The sequence below is a fragment of the Panulirus ornatus genome, chromosome 46 (genome assembly GCF_036320965.1).
Source record: "Panulirus ornatus isolate Po-2019 chromosome 46, ASM3632096v1, whole genome shotgun sequence".
NCBI lineage: Eukaryota > Metazoa > Arthropoda > Malacostraca > Decapoda > Palinuridae > Panulirus > Panulirus ornatus.
The window spans coordinates 440,020-463,687 of NC_092269.1; the positions used below are offsets into that span (position 1 = coordinate 440,020).

At 41.0% G+C, this 23,668-nt stretch overlaps 1 protein-coding gene and 1 pseudogene across 4 annotated transcripts in view; one reads left to right on the top strand and one right to left on the bottom strand.

Moving 5' to 3' along the window:
* The first annotated feature begins 485 nt into the window (after positions 1-485).
* On the top strand, positions 486-3,116 carry LOC139763028 (putative nuclease HARBI1; annotated as a pseudogene).
* The window catches only part of LOC139763029 (uncharacterized), an 85,337-nt gene continuing 64,780 nt past the window's right edge, over positions 3,112-23,668 (bottom strand). Inside the window, exons 4-6 of one of the 4 annotated variants that reach the window (XR_011716015.1) lie at positions 5,957-6,306; positions 5,572-5,710; positions 3,112-3,897 (exon numbers count right to left, since the gene is read on the bottom strand). Coding sequence is in view for 2 of the 4 variants with exons in the window: in XM_071688562.1 (XP_071544663.1) it covers positions 3,754-3,897; positions 5,957-6,306 (494 nt within the window). In the remaining 2 variants the exon portion in view is untranslated. Of the gene's footprint in view, positions 3,898-5,571; positions 5,711-5,956; positions 6,366-23,668 lie in introns of those variants that run through there. The other 3 variants (XR_011716016.1, XM_071688563.1, XM_071688562.1) reach the window with 3 other exon arrangements.

Below are 23,668 nucleotides of genomic sequence, written 5' to 3' on the forward strand. Positions count from 1 at the left end.
AAAGGAGATTCAGAGTTTAAAGGTGATCAGGCACTGTTTATCGTGGTCGTGGACGACAAGTGTCCAAAACTGGTGGGAGTTCTACAGTTTATTAAACACTGAGGGTGAAGAGCATGGCAGCGCAGGACAGTTCTTGAGACTCACTCCAAGAAACTGAAAAGTATCGGAAAACTTACATGAAACTCATTTAATAGGATCAGGAACTGTCATGGATGCTAAACGATGTATTACATCAGTTTCTGGTGGGATAAGCGTCCAGACTCTCCTGTGTTGGACCGAGTCAACCCGACCTGATTGGTGGTCTATCCTCATCGAGATCAGAAACAGCAACACCCAGTCTCTGGTCACGTTCCTGTAGCGTGCAAATAATGACTAACGACCTCCACGACTGCCCTGCTACACTGAAGCATGTTATTCTTTTCACGTATATGCGAGTTTGTGTGTGTGAATGTGTGTATGTCCAAGTATTTCTCACACAGCATCCCAACACGCCTGGTGCCTTAAATCTCCTTTCCCTACTTTCTCCTCTAAACTCCCACCCCTCAACCAGGAAACACCCTACCCACACCCCTCATCCGCAGACACTCCCTTTCCTCCCCCTCCAGGAGCCTCTACACTAGCCATTACTCGTGCCCGTGGAGCCGGAACATCCCCTCCACCACCCTAACCATCGCCCCGCCCCCCCACCACGACCACCACCATCACTCCAATTACTGGGGAGGTCCGCGTTGCCTCAAGACCATAATACCATCATGACATCCCCACCATACTCGACTCCATGAGGTGGGACCCCAAGGCCACTACAGGGGGTCAGAAGGGAGGTCCTCCAGATTCTCTACCAGAACCAGATATAGATCAAGCCAACACGAGATGTTCTGGGTGTGTTTGATGATACGGAACTTATCAAAAGATATCGACTTGATCGTGCAGGAATACAGTTTGTCACAGAATTAGTGAGAAATAAGATAGAAAGTCCTACAGCAAGGAACGTGGCTATCACGCCAGAACTGAAAGTGATAATAACCTTACGTTATCTTGCTACTGGAAAATGCAGTTGTGGTGTTGATGATTTTGGACCAACACAACCTACTGTAAGTAGGGTTATTGCACAGACTTTGCAAGCTCTAAGCTGCCTAGAAATTGTACGGCGTTTCATTAAGTTTCCCACAGATGTTAGGGAGATACAAACAAAACAAGAATAATTTATGCAAATTGCAGGCTTTCCTGGTGTTGCGGCTGCTATAGATGGCACTCATGTAAGAATAGTGGCACGTTCAGTGAATGAAGAACATTATGTAAACAGGAAAAATTACCATAGCATAAACACACAGATAGTTTTTGATGCCAAGCACAAAATAATCAACATCGTTGCAAACTGGCCAGGATCAACACATGATTCGAGAATTCTTCAACAAAGTGGCCTGAGATTATTTGAAAACCATCATGTACCACCAAGTTGTCATCTTATTGGTGATAGTGGTTACCCTTGTAAGCGTTGGCTTTTGACCCCTTACCTACGACCTGAAGATGGTGCTCAGACAGCTTATAACAGGTAACATAGAAGCTTTGCTGGATGTTTACGTGAGACAAAATATCAGTATTATTTGCATTTCCACATAGGATATAGAGGAAACAGGCTAAGTTTCATATCTCTTGCAACTTCCACAATCCAAAATTGGCCTAAGCTAACCTAATTCAGGATGTAAAAGATTTTTGGATTATGAGAATAGCTTGATTGTTAGCCTAGGTGTAACATCCAAACTCAGATTTGTGTATAATACGTTTCTTGTATTACAGGGCACACAAGAAAACCAAGTGTATTGTGGAAAGGGGAGATTGATCAGCTGAAACGAAGAAGGCATGTTTTGCATGGAGAAGTCAGGGTCAAGCCAGAAAAGGTCTGTCAAATAATCATGACCTGTGCTGTTCTCCATGATATATGCAAAGAGAGAAATTTACACCTTCCAGGTGAAAATGGCCTCAACATTGTACTTGGACATAATTTGGATGCAGAAGCAGCACCCTTCAATCACTTATACCCAGGAGATGGACCTCAAGAAGGTCTGCATTACAAAGACTACTTTGCCAATTTACATTTCATGGCAGAATAGTGATTTAGTACCATGCATACTTTCTCAGAATAAAAACTAAGTGAAGAATGTACATTGCTTGCAGAATTTCACTATGCTAATTATTATTATGCAGTGTATATTTCTTTTGAAAAATCATACAGACTCCTCAAATGTTATAAAACCATATCTTACTCTCATAAAAATCTATAGATTTTCACAAATAGTTTTTCTACTTGGAAAATCAAACAGCTGACTGTAAATATTTATTTCCAGCAAAGAAATACATTAACTTGTTCACACACTAGCATTTGGAGAGAAAAGACTAACAGCAAATTATAAGTAAATTCTTAGAGGTGTTAAAAAGATTTGTTTCAAAGAAAAAATAGACTTATTTGTCAGGGAATTTTAATTACAAGGGAGTAGATTGGGAAGTAATGAACACAGGTACTAATGAAACTTCTTTGGGTAACAAATTGATGGTTGGGTGTTGGATGATATGTTAAGTCAGCAAGGAAATAAAAGAATTAGAGGTGGTTATAAACCATTAAGGTTAGACTTCATTTTCACCTAGGCTCTTGACGATATACTAAACATATGAGTATTTGTGTCCAATAGGGAAGAGTGACCATTGGAGGTAACAGCGAGAGGTCCAAAGTGAAGGATGAAACTTACAGAGTAGATACAACTATGCAAGAGCAAATTCAAAAAATGGGTCTCGAATACTTTGATGGCATCAACTGGATTTAGATGGAAGTACTGCAAGGTAAACAGAAAAACTATGAATTTTTGATGTTGTATAAGGAAGGTGTTCACAGGTTATGTCCCTAAGTTCTCTGAAAGGATTAGAAACAAGTCAATTTTGAATAAGACAAAGAAAGACAAGGACCTAAGGGTTGTTATACAGATTGATATATCACCAGAAAAGCATATAAACAGGATTACTGGAGGGGTAATATAGATTAATGACAAACATAAGAGTGGTTTTTTTATATGGAGGAGGAAATGCAAGGTAAATGAAATTAGGTAAACACAATAAACCTGAATGGAAAAATTTATTTTCAAATATTTCATACACTACTCATTAGTTCTGCTAAATTATCACCCTTGGAAGTTTTTCATAGCCCAACTTGTACTGGAGCACCATTACATTAAATGAAATTACATAAGTAGAAAGTACATACTTAGATGAAACTATAACAATGTAATTATATGAAACTATGATTATTTAACTAAAAGATAACATAAAAAGAAGCATCACTGTTGAAGTTAAAGGTCACAAAGCCAGGAAATTGCAAATTTAAATGTCATACACTACTCCATTCTAATGGCAAGGGGTAAATATGAAGCTAAACCAAAACAATTAGAACATATCAGAATTGACTCAAAAATGCTATATGTTTCATAGACTGCAGAAGAGATTTAAATTTTCATACATCAGGCAGAAGCAAAAAATTCTTGTAATAACATTTTGCTGGACCATGCCTATATTTTAAGTGCACTTTTCCTTCATCTCAAGGTATTTCTTAAGTTGCACTTTCGCCAGTTCAATTTTGGTTTTCTGCAGCTCCATTTGTGCTCTGGCAGCTTCCATTTACGCTCTGGCAGCTTCCATATGTGCTCTGGCAGCTTCCATTTGTGCTCTGGCAACTTCCATATGTGCACTATGGAATTTAACAGTATTCTACAGTTCTTTGATTTCTAGGTCAGTTACTTTTTCTGTGACTGGTTGTCCCCAGTCTACAGACGTAGGCCTATGGATCAGCGTTGAACCTGTAGGCAGGGATTCTTGTGAGGATGAGGAGGAGGTACCATAATGGTACATGTCCTGTGAGAGATAGAAATGAATCCAGGTTAACTGTAAAACATAAGTTTAAAACTATAGGCTGTAATTTGAAGTAAATTGTAACCTGATTTGACTTCTTACTCTTTAATACTATTAATAAAATCTTGACTAGCCTACTTATATGAAATCTTTAATACTTTTCATAATTTTTTTTTTTTTTTATACTATTTGCCATTTCCCGCGTTAGCGAGGTAGCGTTAAGAACAGAGAACTGGGCCTTAGAGGGAATATCCTCACCTGACCCCCTTCTCTGTTCCTTCTTTAGGAAAATTAAAAAAAAAAAACAAGAAAGGGGAGGATTTCCAGCCACCCGCTCCCTCCCCTTTTAGTCGCCTTCTACGACACGCAGGGAATACGTGGGAAGTATTCTTTCTCCCCTATCCCCAGGGATATTCATAATACTATCAATAAAATCTTGACTAGTCTAGCTATATGGAAAGAAAACTTCCATACTTCTAAAATACTATTAACAAAATCTTGACTAGCCTAGTGATATAAGAGAAAACTTTAATACCTTCTATAATACTATTAATAAATTCTTGATTAGCCTAGTTATATGGAAAGAAAACTTAACTACTTTCCATAATACTATTGATAAAATCTTGACTAGCCTAGTGATATGGAGAGAAACTTTAATACTTTCTATAATACTATTAATAAAATCTTGACTAGCCTAGTGATATGGAAAGAAAACTTTTATTACTTTCTATACTACTATTAATAAAATCTTGACTAGCCTAGTGATATGGAGAGAAAACTTTAATACTTTCTATGATACTATTAATAAAATCTTGATTAGCCTAGGTATATGGAAACAAAACTTTACTACTTTCTATAATACTATTAATAAAATCTTGACTAGCCTAGTGATATGAAAAGAAAACTTTCATACTTTCTATAATACTATTAATAAAATCTTGACTAGCCTAGTGATATGGAGAGAAAACTTTAATACTTTCTATGATACTATTAATAAAATCTTGATTAGCCTAGGTATATGGAAACAAAACTTTACTACTTTCTATAATACTATTAATAAAATCTTGACTAGCCTAGTGATATGAAAAGAAAACTTTCATACTTTCTATAATACTATTAATAAAATCTTGACTAGCCTAGTGATATGGAGAGAAAACTTTAATACTTTCTATGATACTATTAATAAAATCTTGATTAGCCTAGGTATATGGAAACAAAACTTTACTACTTTCTATAATACTATTAATAAAATCTTGACTAGCCTAGTGATATGAAAAGAAAACTTTCATACTTTCTATAATACTATTAATAAAATCTTGACTAGCCTAGTGATATGGAGAGAAAACTTTAATACTTTCTATGATACTATTAATAAAATCTTGATTAGCCTAGGTATATGGAAACAAAACTTTACTACTTTCTATAATACTATTAATAAAATCTTGACTAGCCTAGTGATATGAAAAGAAAACTTTCATACTTTCTATAATACTATTAATAAAATCTTGACTAGCCTAGTGATATGAAAAGAAAACTTTCATACTTTCTATAATACTATTAACAAAATCTTGACTAGCCTAGTGATATGAAAAGATTCACACATACATTCAAATTTCAGCAGCACAAATGGTTACTCCTGGTGAACAAAAGAAAATATGATATATCCAGAATGCTAACCTAGTGGAATCCTCAGTCACAGAATCATCGCTAGTAAACCTTGAAATTCCGTTGATGCTCGGGATATCAGGACCAATAATATCTGCTACTGCATGTGACAAAGGATCAAGCAGAGGCTTTCCGCCTGATGGACCACCACCTGTAAAAATACATACTGAGATTAAGAAAAGTGCACAACCATTGTATAGCAATAACTTAACCTAGCCTATGTAAGTTTTTCATGTGGCTTAGCTTAGGCCTAGCCTATTGCAAATTGAGACCATGAAAACTATGAAACTGTCTTATTTCTATTTTTGCTCCATAAAGAGTGACCTAGGTCTTCCACTTTGGATAGCGTTACCCTCAAGCCAACTACAAAATGGGTATAGTTTCATAAGTTATCTACCTGTTTTACAGAAGTCTTTTCTGAGTAGCAATCCAATTCTTGCCTGAGGATATTATGTTGTGATACCTCTTCTGAACATGCTCTACAGTTCTTGACACGCAGGGGAAGGCTGCATTTATCTGCTGTGTAATGTTCTGCCACGTTTGTTCTGGACGTAACCCCATCAGAAAATCTACCGCGTACAATCTTCTCATGTTGTTTGATCAGATTCATTAAAAATACTGTTTCGTCCTCCGTCCAGTTTGAATTTCTCTTTCTCATGGACGCAGCAGATGCCATTATCATGAAGAAAAATGATGTTGTAATGATAACTTGGTTATCGTAGGTCTTAGAAGTAACCGCTTCTCTCTCTTGAATGAGTTTACGTTTCGTATCGTGTATACAGTCGCCATTCATTGACAGTTGCAAAAAAAGTAATAAATAAAAATCTTTCTATTCACTTCCAACTTCAGTATTTTGCATGGTAATCTATATCTTCTTCATAGAAACGTTATCATAAGATAAAGTTAGTTATATCATTCAAAAAAACAAAAAAGAATAAACCAATATGTTGACCCAAACTGCATTTCATACTTCTTAAATCTTATGCTTAAGTTTTGCGAAGCATCGTGCTTAGTCCTTTTCTGTGTGGCACTTAAGTCACTTGCTCAGCTAAACATGAAAATAAGCAGAAATCTAAGATTTTTTCTGCATACGGCCCCTGCTGGTGAATTCCTGATTAAGATATTCTTTATAGTATTAGTGTTGCTGATGGCAACATTTACATTAAAGGATTTAAGCAACATGGGAAATAAAGTGAAATTATTATCAAAAGGGAGAAGTAAAAGATTCTTGGTGTCAATGGGAGGTTTGGGCTCAATTCTATAAAATGATTTCTTTGCTACCTTAAGGGATTTATCAATTAATGATCTAGGGTACTTTAACTTAGATCCAAAAGAATATATCTTCCCAAACTCATCATCAATATATTCTGGACTGCAAATACATAATACCCTAAGCAACATAGACTGAAATGATGATAATTTAACTCTGTCATGTTGAGATGAGTAATAACGGATATATGAGCATACATTTGTAGGTTTTCTGTACATGCTAAACTCAAACTTGTTTGCTTGCCCATGGATCATGCAATCTAGAAATGGTAACATACCATTATTTTCATTTTCTACAGAAAATTTGGTAGGAGGTACTACATTGTTAAGTAAAGGGAGAAATATTTGTAAATTTTCATTTGTTTACCAAACACAAAGAACATCATCTACATACCTAAACCATATAGCCTTAAAAGGTAAGATATCCTTTAGTAATTTTGTTTAAAAAAATTCCATATAAAGATTACTTAGTACAGGGGAAAGAGGGTTACCCATTGCTATACCAAATCTTTGAGCATAATAACCTCCACTGAATTGGAATACACAGTCTTTTATACACAATTTTATGAGTTCAATGAAAACAGACTTTGAAACAGGTAAATGAGTATCATCCAAGACATCAAACAGATATTCTAAAAGGTCATCAACTGGAACTTTTGTGAAAAGTGAGGAAACATCAAAGCTAACTAGTTTGAAATCAAAATTAACATTGATATCGTTAAACTTGTTGACTAAATCTATATTGTTCATGATATCAGAATTTGATATCTCACCCAATAAAGGGCTTCATAAAGAAACTAACCATTTTTGACAATCTATATGTGATGGAGCCTACTGAACTCACTATAGGTCTTGCTGGAAAATTTTTTCATGTGTTTTGATAAGTCCATACATATATGGCAATGAAAGGGACAAAGATGACAAACTTTTGATAAGAGAACCATTACCCTTCATCAAGAACTTCAGTTCTTTATTGAAATGGGAATTAAATGCTTATAGGGGATTCTTACTGAGTTTAGAATATGTTGTGTCATCATCTAAAAGATCATTCATTTTAGATAAATAGTTGTTTTTGTTCATAATCACAACAGTGTTAGCCTTATCAACTTTATATATGTATATAATACATACACACACATATATATATATATATATATATATATATATATATATATATATATATATATATATATATATAAAGTCATATACATATATACACATACACAGAGTCATACTTGCTCGCCGCAATGCATTTCCGACGCCACCATCCCCCACAGGAAACAGCACAAATGCATGAGAGAAAATATGCATTCTCCTCACCTCCCCCAAACCCATCGCGGACATTTCACAAGCCTTGATTCAGTTCATAGACAGAACGTCGACCCCGGTATACCACATCGTTCCAATTCACTCTGTACCGTGCACTCCTCTCATACACCTGCATGTTCAGGGCCTGATCGCTCAAAATCTTTCTCATTTCATCCTTTCACCTCCAATTTGATCTTTCCGTTTTCTTTGTTCCCTCCACTTGTGACATATATTCTCTTTGTCAACCTTTCCTCGCTCATTCTCTTCATATGTCAACCCCATTTCAACACATCCCTTTCAGCTCTCTCAACCACACTCTTTTTATTACCACACATCTTTCTTATTCTTTCATTACTTACTCGATCAAACCATCTCTCACCACATTTTGTTCTCAGACATTTCATTTCCACCATATCCACCCTGGAAGGAGAAAACGTTATCTCGGAGAGTAAAATTGGGTATGGTTGAAGGAATAGTAGTTCCAACATTGTTATATGGCTGCGAAGCATGGGCTATAGATAGGGTTGTACGGAAGAGGATGGATGTGTTAGAAATAAAATGTTTGAGGACAATATGTGGTGAGAGGTGGTTTGATCGTGTAAGTAATGGTAGGGTAAGAGAGATGTGCAGAAATAGAAAGAGTGTGGTTGAGAGAGCAGAAGAGGGCGTGTTGAAATGGTTTGGACATATGGGGAGAATGAGTGAGGAAAGATGGACAAAGGGATATATGTGTCAGAAGCGGAAGAAACAAGGAGAAGCGGAAGATCAAATTGGAGGTGGAAGGATGGAGTGAAAAAGAATTTGAGCGATCGGGGCGTGAACATACAGGAGGGTGAAAGGCATCCAAGAAATAGAATGAATTGGAACGATGTGGTATACCAGGGTCGACGTGCTGTCAATGGACTGAACCAGGTCATGTGAAGCGTCTGAGGTAAACCATGGAGAGGTCTGTGGGGCTTGGATGTGAATAGGGAGCTGTGGTTTCGGTGCATTACATATGACAGCCAGAGACTTAGTGTGCACGAATGGGGCCTTATTTCGTCTGTTTTCCTGGCGCTACCTCGCTGAAGCAGAGGTAGCAGCTGTTTCCTATGGGGCACAGTTAAGGTAAAATATGCTTGTAAGTTTTTGTAACTGACAACGATTTGAAAAACACGTACCGTCTAGCTGATACTGCAAAGCCCTGGTAGCAGAAGCTTTGCCTTTGTATCAGCCCTTCCTAAGCAGCCTTTATCATTATCGTAAGTTGAAACCGTGTTTTTAATCTTTTTGTTTTGCTTATCATTTTCCAGAAATATGACAAGTTTGTATGTAATACAATGTCACGGTACTGATTGGTGCATTATTTTATGTTTCCATTGCTTACTGGCTGTAACTGGTGAATATTTTTCATGTCTGATGCTAAAAGTTGCTCCTAGCCCTTCCCATCATGCACGGATTTTCAACCTAGCGAAACTATTACCAGTGTATAGGTCGATCCTGTAATGTTTTGCTTAAAGATTTGGTCTTGAAAATTCGAAGTTTACACTAGTAAACTTATTCATCTGCATTCAATAAGTGAAAATTTATAAAATCGATATTAATGAATATCATATTCCATAAACAAACCTAACAACTCATCTTACCATTGAAACTTTTCTGAAATTAAGATCCGTACCTGAGTCCGTTCTGTACTTGAGGAAGATAGTTGCTGTAGGACAGTTTCACCCAAACAACTGGCAGCACTTTGGAGTGACCAGGTGTACGACGATTCATCTTATACAATAATTTTTTTTACAACTCTCTGGGAACAACGAGCCACTAGAAAACTTGAAGAATTCTGAAGGATATGGCCAAGTTTGGTTGAGATTGGACAAAAACTATGAGAAGAGTTCTCGAACAAACAAAGACGAAAGACAAAAGTGTTTTACTGTCTGATTCCAAATTTCCTGCCACTTTTGGTACAGTGGTCAAATATAACACCTTATAGTGACACGCTGCCACACACACGGTGTATGATCAAGACATATGGCCCCATGAGTGTAGCACTTCCTTCCTGTACAATATAGATAGGCAATGACAATCATACACAGAGATATGTGTAAATACATACTGCTCAGAGCTAGATCTCCTACCCCCAACCAGCTGGGATGTCTCCCAGGCGACTTCCGGCTTCATCAACTGCGGTCATAAACCCACCATAGCTACTCTGAGAGCGAGGAGGAGGAGGTGGAGGAGGAGGAGGAGGAAAGGAAGAAAAACCAAGAAAAAAAGAGGTATTTGGAAAAGAAGAATGAGTAGGGGAAGGAGAAGAAATTGGAGGAGATGGCAGTACAGGAAGAGTGGTAGGGAGACCGGAGGAGGCCGGGGATGGAGGGCGTCTTCTCCACAACTTGATTATAACCGGCCAGATTGGCTCGCTGGCATCCTTCCCTCAAACTTTCCCGACGCAGAGTTTATGGTCGCTAGCATCGATCGCTTGTTTCCTCACGTCTTTGTCCACGATAATGTTGATATTTTACAGAGAACGTCGTTACGAGGCTCCGAACCCTGCATCGAGCCAGATGACGGGTTTCAAGACCTACATCGAGTCTATAACTAAACAATCCTGAGGCGAGTTAACGTAAGTCTTCAAGTTCAGCGTGAGGTCGGTATTAGGGGCCTCAGGTTCGGCGACGAGTTAATATGAAGCTTCAACTACAGTGTTCGAATTATGAACAAGGCTTCAAAAGACTTCTTCAAATTCAGGAATTCATGAAGGTATAACAAGGTATGTTCATGTGACAGGGAATGAAATGTGTGTTCAAGATAGGTAGGAACAAACAACTATCATAGCATTTTACTGTGACCATTGTTTACCTATCTAATCTAGCCTGTTAACACTCATCTTACCCAAGATTGCTCATGGAAGTCTAACCCAACTAAGTCTATGTTAACCTAACCTAACCAAGTCTAAGCTATGTTAACCTAACCTAAACAAGTCTATGTTGATCTAACCTAAACTGAGTTCAGTGCAAATCAGCCAGGCCAGCGTGTCGGCCATGTAAGCTTGTAAAAGTAGTTGTTAAACTATTATAAAATAGTTAAAAAGCTATCGAGGGTTTGAGTTAAAATTCTGATATAATTCAAAGGGATGATTTTACGTGAAAAACAGTTGCATGTTGTAAAATTTTCCATTAAGATATAATAAAATAAAAATTTTGTTTCAACCGAGCCAGCCTGAGTGCAACACTAGAGTAGCCAAAAATGTTCTAGCGATATTGCTGGAACATTTCCAGAGAGACGAAATTCCATTAAACTAAGATTATAAAACGATTCTCAGGATTTCCTGATTCGTAAAGAATTGTGGGAATTCAGAAAGAAGGAAAAATATCCATAGAAAATCATCATTTTCTTCATGTGACATTTCTGTCACAGACAGACAATCGGGAAGGTGCTCATTCAAGTTCAACCAGTTTAAAGCTTCAGGACAGGGTATACCGGACGAACTAGGCAACTTTAATTTTCTGCAGTTTTCATTTGTAATTAGGTTTACCCAATAACTATTCCATCCTCGACGTAATCACCTAAATCATGTATGTATATGTAAAATTTGGCAGCCCTCTGGTTCGGACAGCGGGTTACCAGATGATCTCATTACGGCGTTGTCTACATAGTAGTATGCAGGGTGAGAGCACTGCATATATTACTGTGTCTGTCTGATCCTGGAGCCTGTAGGTCATTAACATGACAGTAGTGCCCTGAACAACTCTCAATGGAGACTGTTACATACAGAGAACGCACTAAATTCACCTCCCAAACAACTTTTCCTCAATTTTTGATCGAATTAATAGCATCACTGGTGATGGTTTAGCTATTCTTTGATGGGGTTGGGTGGCTCAGTTTAGTCACTCTATCTTTTATCATGCGTCAGGAAAAGTAGCGTACATCAGCGCTACTTGGGTGATGTGGAGTCCCCAGGAAACGGTGAAAGAATGTCGGTAGTGAGAGGGTCTCGCTCCCGTCACTGGCTACCTGTGGAGGATGCAATTCGAATCATTTCACATGAAGCTTCCTCTGCTTGCTGAACTTACTGCTGTAATGTAGTGAAAGTTTTATTGTCCTGACAGACGACTCTAATGTTGCTTTTGATTTACTTTCACTGTCGTTAACAGCCATCGGGTCTACGTTTGCAAGCTCCCATACCACTGTACCCCAGCTTCTACTGAGCAGAAGAAATATTTGGATTTGAAATTCACATATTCCGAAATATTTACTTAAACTTCTGTTACGACCTTTGTCCTTTCTTAAATGTAGCAAGTACTAGATTTTTGCTTATAATCCTTTGCCAAAAGAGCTTTATGTGTCTTGCCCATAAGGGTGGATTCTTCTTATCTCACTTCACTGAACATCTCAGTTACAAAACAAAGCTACAAAGAAAACACACACACACACACAGGCACACAACTGGCCACCACACATCCGTCACACAAGTAATGAAAAGCTTTATCTGCAAATCAAGAGAGAAACAATGTTGGCTTATTGTAAAAACTGAATTCATTTGAAAATAACCGATAAAAAATCTCATTTCAGCATTGCCACTGTTTACAAAACAGATTTCCAAATGATACGAAATATTTTTATTTGTTTGTTTGTATAGTTAGTAGGTACGTATTTCAGCTTCAGATAAGTTAATACATCTGCTCCGTAACGCAGTTACACTCAGGAACTCTTGTTCGTTTGAATATAAAATGAATATATATATATATATATATATATATATATATATATATATATATATATATATATATATATATATATATATATACCAATAGAGACGCCATTTCCATAGACTTAATTTGCATACTGATAAAAGTGTATTCTAATGGTATTTTTCAACTCATTAATTCACTGGACATGTAAGCACAGAGTATCAACACCATTTTTCCCCCATTATTTTTAGATTCATTTGTTTTCACAGCTGCCAACCGTACCGAGTGTTGGAGGCGGTATATATGTTGCAGGACATGGTAGCCATGTTATGTGAGGTATCAGTCTGGCCCTGTCATCTGTTAGAAAACTTGTCTCGCTCTGTGCTTCATTATAGCTTTGTTCCACCTCATTCTGATTTCCTTTTCTTTTCTTATTTCTAATCCTTTCCCTTTTGACTCAAATTGAATTATGTTTTATACATTTACTGAGCTACAGTTGCTGGGTTCTGAGTCTAACAATGGTCACTGTATCTATTATGGACGTCGTCTATTCTGGACGGTTAATCCACTCATGGGAACAGCACAGAAGTATCCCAGAACTAATCTCGGCGATGATACCAACTCGGACGTATCCCTCAAGGTAATTCCAGCCATGGACGCAATCCTGACGTAACTCCGAAGATAACTCCAGCCATGCAACCATGCGACCAACTTGGACGTATCCCAGAAGGTAATCCCAACCACGTGAAACAACTCAAACTATCCCAGAAGGTAATTCCAGCCATGTGAGCCATTTGGACGTATCCCAGGAGCTAATCCCACCCATGAGAGCAGCATGGACATATCATAGGTGCTGCTAAGCTCCAGAGTGCCATAAGTCATCACATTATCCTCGTCCTTGTTGCAATCTCTGCATTACCGAGGGAGTCTCCGTGCCAGCTGGTGCGTGGTGTTGACGGCGGCTCTGCACCAGAACTCACAGTCAACACAAGCAAGCATGCAGACCTCTCCTTGCTGACACAGCGTTTATACAAAGGATAATGCATGCATGTACACATACTAAAGCATAAACGTAGAATGATCCATATACAGGAACATACTGAAATGGCTACACACAACTATAACCCTATGTAGAAAGTGAACTCTGACAAGAACACACACAAGAACATGAACAAACGAATGTCTTTACTTATGACCCACTGACAAATATTTCCAGTGTCTGTGGAATGGAATTTAGTTTTGAATGTTTTCTTCTTAGTTATCTTAGTTACATTTTCATGTCGCGGGATAAGAACCATCGTTCCTGACACCACAGGAGCCACACAAAGAGATGGCCTTGGGCTGTGAAAGTAATCATCTACAGAAAGGAATGTTGTACCATCGTGTTTACGATGTAAACCGGTGAGTTTGTGACTGTTTTATCGACGACCACAAGTATTTCTCACAATGTGAACGTAAACGGTTGCCAGTACAGGAGGTCACTATGATGCTCGAGACTTGTCCTGTGTAATAGTGATGTACAACAGCCACACGGAGCAACCCTTGAATAGCACCTCAGAGACGCTAATCAAACTCCTTCCTCTCTGATGATGTGACCCAAGCCAAGTTTCCTTATCGTCTGAACGACTTACAACTTCGATACCGTCCCTCATTCCTTCCACAACGTGCCCTTCGTGTTGTTGGGGAAAACAATGTTAACCCGCTGGATTTCAAAGTGACCACAAACTGTAAGTTTAACACAACCATCGTTGTTTATTTCTTATATTTAATCATTACACCTTAAATGATCGTGATCACCTTATTATGAGACCTATTAGTCTGATGATAAGTTAAGAATCGTCGTTTTTCATTTCTCAGAAAAACGCAACTGTTACAAGCAGCTTGTGCTTGAGTCAAATGTTCCTGACTAGATACAGTGCGTACAACTTCTGGAGCCACCGGGAGAGAGGTGAAGGCAACAGGTTCTTACTTCCCACAAGCATAGCAGCAGGTGTGACGTGGGGAACCCCAGTAACGGAGCAGAGACTGGGGTAAGACACAGTAAGGATACCTGGTGACAGCCACAGCCACCTTACTGAGATAAGCTAGAAAACAGCAGTAGATCTAACTCAGGCCTGTACGAACTAACACTGTAAACGACAAGATTAAGTACAGTTAGAAAAATCATTGTGCCACGAACGAGGCCTTCCAAATATTGTCAGGATGTTCATGTACCTCACACATAGCATGACAGTATACAGCAGGAGGAATCGCCTCTGTGCCTTGAACTCAGAAAGCCAGGGCACTATTGGGACAGCCACTGTACCCTGGACAACGAGCTGGGGTACAGTTGGGACACTCACTGTACCCTGGACAACGAGCTGGGGTACAGTTGGGACACTCACTGTACCCTGGACAACAAGGATACAGCCAGGGTACAGCCGCTTGTCATTACGTAGACAAGGTTTTAAAAGGCAGTTTTCCACCCGGCCTCCCAGATGCTATTTTCCGATCGGTTACTCGAGGCTGCTGTCAAGGGATGATGCAGCACGCCGCCAGCAGCGGGAGGCGCAGTGTGTGGCGCAGTGAGAGGGCGTGTGGGTGGGTATAGTGAAGGGACGTGCGGGAGGGAGCCACAAGAGGGCGTTTGACTGGTTTCAGTGAGCGGGAGTGTGGGTGTGTACAGTGAGAGGGTGTGTGAGTAGGTATAGTGAGAGGATGTGTGAGTGGGTACAGTGAGAGGGTGTGTGAGTGGGTACAGTGAGAGAGTGTGTGAACGGGTACAGTGAGTGGGTATAGTGAGAGGTCACATGGTGTTACGTCACCATAGTCGTTCTTACGCAGACCAACCGTCATTTCCTCCAACCATCCGTCCCTCTTATCATCCATCGTCTCTGATTGTCCGTCTATCTCTCCGACCGTCCGTCCGTCCCTCTGTCAGTACGTCCCTCGACCCGTCCGTCTGTCCCCTGACCATCTGGCCATAACGCTGGGAAGGCGTCTCAGTGTCAGTGTGTCAAGCGTCAGCTTCCTGGGCCACAAGGAACATTTTCAACCCTGCACTTCCTCTCCCAAGAAACCTGCAGGTCACTCTATTTTCCAAACGCTTAGGTCACGAATGAGGTCAAAGGTCATGTCCCGAGCCTGAAAATGGCCAAGGAACCCAGGCTGGGTCCTCTGTACAATATTGTTCCCTTCACTCTCCTGAAGATAATGGATCACTTCGCTACGTGATAACATCGGAAAAGGCAGCAGTAAGTCATATGGTTACGGCCATTAACCCAGATACTCTTGTTCGGATATGTTGGAACTGCATGACGTAATAAGGAGAAATACCTTACAATACCTCCATGATATCGAATAGAACATGATTATCTATAACGCACGAAGAACTACAAAAATCCTCACGTTTTATGATATGTGAGTAAGAAAATATGTAATACATTCCTTCTGCTGCCAGCTGAAATACACGACATCTGTCTCCACAGACTCAGAGGAACGAATGTCACCCCTGACGACAACCAGATCAATATTGGTCTCCCAGACACTTCTTTTATCAGTAACGATCAATAATTGCCACTCTTGCTGTCGACCCTCCCGTCCTATGTCAACAATATCTGGACAAGACTGATGGCATAATGTGAAAGAGAGAGAGAGAGAGAGAGAGAGAGAGAGAGAGAGAGAGAGAGAGAGAGAGAGAGAGAGAGAGAGAGAGAGAGAGAGAGAAATGGCTTACGTAATTGTATATTCAATACATTACTTATTGTAATAATCCCTGAAATAAAAAGACGAAGTACCCACTCGTACAAATATATATCATATATACCGTCCATCAACGTAGCTGGCAGTATCTTGGAACTGTTTTACACTTCTAATAAAGAGAGCCTTCCTCCCCAAGAATATATCATATAAACATTTACGAGACAGTCGCGAGGGCTCGTACCCAGCAAATATCGCAGCAAACATCCCGTTGTGGTGGTTGTATAATTAGGAAGTTCTAGGGAAAAAAAAATGTCCTATGATTGACAGCACTGGCTGCCTGACGTGAGGGTAGAATAACTGACGGATGACTGACAGCACCGGCTGCCTGAAGTAAGGGAGGAATAACTAGTGGATGGTTGATTTCCGTCCTGCAGACGACCCCGTCTTCAGCCTTCAGGGAATAACGTACAGAGACGAAGGCTCTGTTCTATGTTCGGTCCCTTCTTGGGCAGGTAGTAAACACAGGGCGATGGTCCTCCCCGTGTAAGCTCTATACATAGGAAGAAGGCCTCACTCTAAGATACATTCCCGACTCACTACCAGAAGCAACTTGTTAGGACCCTACCTTCTAACTAACAGCAGCCACTCGTCAGAGCTCGACTCTCACTCGCTAGACACTTGCGTTAACTGGTCCTGCTCAGTGAGAACAATACGCACCTCTCACACAATAACTCCCTCTCATATAACACCGACATAACGGGTAATTTAAGAGAGAATGAGTTCATTTAGAAAGACTGGTAACATCTCTCTTGCCAATCAATATGCAAGGTACTCCATTAGCAATTTTTTGTTTGAGTGATTCATAGATTTAATCCAAACGATAAATCGCACTCCATAATGATATCATTTAAATGAATATCTGTATATTTTTTCTAAAGTATCCCATCACTGAATTCATACGACTAATGGGAAAATTATAACAATTATTTTGGAACAAAGGAAAGTATTGCTAACAACTGCATAGCTCGAGTGGTTATGACATTCAGAGCCATAACAGACAAACAAAACTTCAACAACTAAAGAGTAAGGTTGAGGAAAGTCTGGTCTGGGATACACTTGAAGCATCTAAAAGGAAACGTACAGACACTCATGCATACATACGTGCTTTTACAAATCCAACAAATTTACATACAGATAGATAGATAGATAGGAATATGAATTTATATACAGGATGAGTCAAAGTTTATTGTGTTCCCACCGAAGACGATGAGTATATTCAGAGTCTCTGTACATCAATACAAACACCATTCCAATACTTGCTTAAATTACATCAAATGTTGGACATGTCTTTCACGTGGCTGTACACATACACACACACGTCTTATTTTGTGTGCAAAAACACGCGACAAATCAATCGGAAACGTTCCCGATGAAATTTGCAATAGCTTCCTTCAGCTCAGGAAGTGAGAGAATTGTCTTTGTAAATTGTGCCTTTCACTGCTCCCCACATCATGCATTAGTCTGCCCTGCGTAGAAGCTGCTCCACCAGTTATAATACTGGAGCCTTCACCCACGCTCAGCTGCACGGCTTCACCTTAACTTCTGATCTTTTAATTTCAAATATTTCCTTGACTAGAAAGTATGAAGATAGAATGGTCCATAAAACTGTGTGATCCTATCTTTTATTCTTCTGTTTTACATGGTCGACAATTATGTAAAAAAAAGAGGCATATGGACCTTTTTTCTTTTTCTTTTAAACTATTTGCCATTTCCCGCGTTAGCGAGGTAGCGTTAAGAACAGAGGACTGGGCCTTTTTTGGAATATCCTCACCTGGCCCCCCTCTGTTCCTTCTTTTGGAAAAAAAAAAAAAAAAGAGGGGAGGATGGACCTAAAGACGGGAAAATAAGCTTTGTCCTCAGCTGGTGGCAAACACTTGGAACTATAGACCCATAGTGTATCATCTTGTGATATCAGGTGGGTCGTTGCTAAGGTTTGAAAAATAAGAACACAAACATATTCTTGGGTTCAGCTGATATGAAAGCATGCTCCCATGATGTAAACTGCCAAGACATATAGACTGGTGCAGCAAGTTAACCTGCGCTACAGTGGATGGCACCATGTGTCCTTACAACACACAGGCTTTGTGACTCGGGGCCTTATTCACTATAGGCCTTCGTAACGTTACAACATAACTTCTAATATCACTGCGTCATAAAATCTGCATGCTGTGTTCCAGTACAGACATAACTATACATGCATAAAACATAAAATGCTTATAAACAATAAACAAATTAAAAACGTCGCTAAGGAACCTACGATCAGGGTGTGAGGCTCTTGTCTCATTGTATACACCTTTATTATGACTGTGGGGGAGGAAGGGTGACGGTGCATTATTATATGGAGGCAAATAACACGTGGAGGAGCACAACTGAACGTGGGCGTAAAGTTTGTGGCGTCGTATGAGGCGACAGTAGCAGGAACCCGCACATTAGAGGAGGAAAATGAGAGTGAACTGCACATCAAAGGTAGAATGAAAGGAAGTAAGACTAAGGTACTTGAGAGGGGTACACTGACGTCAGCAAGTTGGGAAGAAGGGATGAGTGAGTTACTTGTGAGAGGTACATTGATGTAATCAGGCTGGGAGGAGGTGAGAATGAGGCACTAATGAACAGTACAAGTAGGCTTAAGAGAGGGAAAGTGAGAGCTGGAAAAGAAAAAAAAAAAAAGAGAGGAGTAAAGTCGGCGCCTGTGTAAGAGGGAAGATGGAGGGGAGAGTGTGAGGTGTGGGGAGGACATCCATCATATTACTGCTGCCTCACTGCTCTTCCCAGGGCACCCCCACCCCTCTGTTATCCTTGGGGAGATGAAAGAGAAGGTAGGGGTGATGAGTAGGGGTGAGGAAGACGGGAGGAGTAATGGGTTGGTGTGTGGAAGACGGAGATGGTGATGAGAGAGAGAGAGAGAGAGAGAGAGAGAGAGAGAGAGAGAGAAAGAGAGAGAGAGAGAGAGAGAGAGAGAGAGAGAGAGAGAGAGAGAGAGAGAGAGAGAGAGAGAGAGAGATGGGAATGGTGATGAGTGGGGGTGAGAGAAACTGGTAGGTTGATAAGTGGGGTTGAAGGAGATGAGAGGGATGATGAAAAGGCATGGTGGGGGGGGAAGGTTGACGACTGGGGGTGAGAGAGACAGGTCGGGTCATTGGCGGAGGTAGGGTGGAAAACAGAAGTGCAGAGAGAAGACGGGAGGATGATAGATACTCTTGGTAGAGGTGTGGGTGACGGGGCAGGAACTGAGGGGGTGTGGCTCCTCCCGTTGAGGGCGGTCATAACAGGAGAACTGATGAAGGCTCCTGGTACTGTATGACGCCTGAGAATAGTGTCACTGGCAAGTCACTCACACACTTGGACGTTATACTGCTGGAAGTACCATCTCTGTAATGTTTAACTTTCATGCATCAGTGTAGCAGTCTACCTCTGGTGAGGCCACTCATCCTCTCTTTAGAACTTTATCCGCGAGGATTCCGTCGACTCACGTGGACAGACGAAGTTTCCAAAACAAAATCAAATATATTAAGATACATCTCAAGATTGATCATATGTTCCAGTCAAGACAAAGATGTGCGAATCGTACCAAAGCCTCAGATGTATGCATGTAGATGTGTTCAGTAATGTTAAGCATATTCTCTTGTCTTTATACCATATGAACTCAATCATGACTACTACCTATTAACAATATACCGAAGACCAGTCTTACTTTTCACTCACTAACAATTAGTTTGTGGAGACAGATTCACTCTTTTCGTAGAGGATCTGTCACCACGAGTACCACTCACACTCTGTCGCACAGATCTCCACTGTGACATATATCTTGACTACATTACATTAGCGTCCTGGGTCCAGATCTTTTATACTACTGATGCTGTTCCTGGCCAGGTTGTCGGTACCAGTGTGTGCTGGACCTGGATGTCAAGCTCTACCTGACCACCACTGGCTCCACGACCACCACCGCCAGTGGGACACGTCGGATAGTCAACAATTTTTTCCGCGTCACGCTATCATCCTTACTGCCTCACTAGCCACTTGTCACCCTTATCATCCATGCTGCCTCACCAGCCACTTGTCATCCACCCGTTCACACTACCCCAGTCCCCATCACCCTACCGTCCACTTTGCCTCACCCCCCGTCACCCTACCGTCTACTCTGTCCGCCCACCAACGCCACAGGAAGGCCATCACAAAGTAAAAGGAAATCACTACCCATATCATCAAAGGATTCCTGGCTTGCGGAGTTTCGTGTTATCATCTTTGATGACTACCCTGACAGACACACCTTAGGCTACGAGGCCCTTTGTCCACTATCACTCAGACCACGAGATCTGTCTATCCGCTCTCAGACCATGAGGCCCACAGTCCATCCACTTACAGATCATGAGACACTCTGTTCCTTTCGCACGCAGACTACAAGGCCCATTGTCCACCGGCACTCACTTATCCTTTGAATACAAGGAGCAGAAATTATCGGGCGAGCTTGTTGCCTCGATATGGCGGTCATGAAATCATAACCTATTCCAGATACATTCTCTAAACCCTTCCATACAACCCAGTTCTGTTCTCTTCACGATCCAGGTCGGCTCTGTACAAAGCCCAGATCGGCTCTCTTTAAAGCCCAGGATGGCCCACTACAGAGCCTAGGTCGGTCGCCTACATTGCCCAGATCAGCCCTCCACAGAGCACAGGAGTACCCTCTAAAGAGCCTAGGTTGGCCCTCTCCGCTACCAGAACCCAGACTGACGGGACAACCCACCTGGGGAACCCAGACTGACGGGACGACCCACCTGGGGAACCCAGACTGACGGGACGACCCAGCTGGGGAACCCAGACTGACGGGACGACCCACCTGGGGAACCCAGACTGACGGGACGACCCACCTGGGGAACCCAGACTGACAGGACGACCCACCTGGGGAAGCCATCTACATATTAGTCTCGTTCTCATCAGAATCTAATACGTAGTCTACATGAGGGGGACCATATATACACCAGTTGGCTAAAAGCGTATACTATACGTATATACATAATTTTGTTTATGTCTCACCTACAGTCTGTGTGTTGTACTGCTGTTGTGGTGTACCACACAGTAACGGGCATATGATACTATTTGTGTGGTCTACCACACGGGAACGCGTGTATGGTGCTATTGATGTATTACACACTGATGAAAGTATGTACACAGGCACACACTACAGTCGTTCCTCTGTACTTATGTGTGCGTGTGTGTCTGTGTGACCACTACGTGTGTTACACGAAGAGAGTGTTACACTCATGGTACCCAGTCTCTTAAAACTTGTATACATGTGTCATGCAAGTATGCACATACACTCCCCAGCTTAAGCCAGCTACCCATTTATCAGCCAACCCCAAAGGATGATGTGCACCTGGGTTGGGTGTAGACCGACTGCCATCCCCAGGATTCGAACCCATGCGGCTCTGGCCCTCATGCTGGCCTGTGAGGGCATGATTAGTGACGCTACATCACGGACGCCCGTGTGTGTGTGTGTGTGTGTGTGTGTGTGTGTGTGTGTGTGTGTGTGTGTGTGTGTATATACTGATGATATGTTCATACAAGAACGAAAAGTTATTAAGTCGAGAAAGAAATTAGAAATTGATTTGGTTTTACAATTTTTGTATACGATCTTTTTTCTTTAGTGATCTTCGTCTCTCATTGTATTTTCGAATTTGATTTAAAGTTATAAGGTAAAGTTGACAAAGTTACGTCATCAACATTTTGCAATGGTACTGTTGTGAAAACTTGTACAGGAATTTTTTTTACTAGTTTATAACGAGGAGACCTGATGACCTCCCCCCCCCACGTCAAGTAACGACCCCGCTTCTTATGCTTCACAAGCCAGAGAGGGGGAGTTAACACAAGCATCATGTGAACACTATCCTACAGCACCACACGGTGTTAACTTTCATATGACCAGAGTCTCACCTTACAACGTCTGGATATGAACGACATGAAAATACACCATGAGGGAGGTCGGGCTGCCTAGATTAAAAAATTTTAACGAGAATATTTTCATGCAAGCCTCTCTGTGTCCTTAACTCTGTTCCCTATATCGAGATGTGACTGACAACTAGACTAACCACACCCCAGGATGGCATGACCAAGCCCTTCGTTACAGGGAAGGACAACGCACCATGTGTCCTCGGCCTGAACAACAGCCTATAGGAGGGGAAGGGCGTGGAGTGGGGTGTGGTGGGCTAGGGGGAGGGAGGAGAGGATAGTTACTAGAAGCGGTGCGAGCAACGGCTGAAGGGGCGAGGCGCCCCTTGCTGCTTAGGTAATGGTGATGCTGCTGGGGAGATGCTTCCGCAAGGAGCGTGGTGCTACTGCCGGGGAGTGGCGTTGCTGCTGAGGAAGTAGTGCTGCTGATGTTAACGGTGAACTCAACATACACGACAAGACAACCTTACGGTGGTTGTGCCCGTATTGGCAGATATCATAACCACCCTAACATTGTAGTTATAGCAGCAAGCAACAAGAGCACACTCTTGCTCGTTGGTCTATTCTTCTCTGTCAGAGGAAGCCAAGTGCTGGCACGAGTATCGAACACGAGCCAACACAATACTTTATGAATGTTATTCTGGGGAAGAAATAAAACATTGTGATTGCAAGATGGCCGCCTTAAGCTTTCAGAAATTCACTTTATGTTACGGCATGTGGGAGTTTCATGTGGTTTCCGATCATACTGGTAAGTTTCAGTTCCAGTTTCATGCGAGCTTTAGTACAGGAAACTTCGACAAGACACAAGACGAAGAATCATACTCACAGATAAATCTGTAACTGATTAGAGGTTCCTTCCTCGGGGAAAGGACCTTTACGGAGTTAGTAGATATGTTGACATGGATGAAAGTTGTCAAACAAACAGATACATTAAAGATAAAGATAAATAATTACGTTTGAAGTAATGTAATTATCTAATCCATCGATTGACTGGTCCGCCTTTTGACAAGTCCACCACTTGACTGTTTCTCCTTTTGAGTGGTCTGCTACTTGACTGGTTCCTCATTTGCGTGGTCCTCCTTTTAAATGCTCGGCCTTTTGGCTGCTCCGCCTTTTAGCTTGTCCGTCTTTTCGTTAGTCCGCCTTTGAAAGGAAGTTTTGTTTGTGGGAAGTTTAAG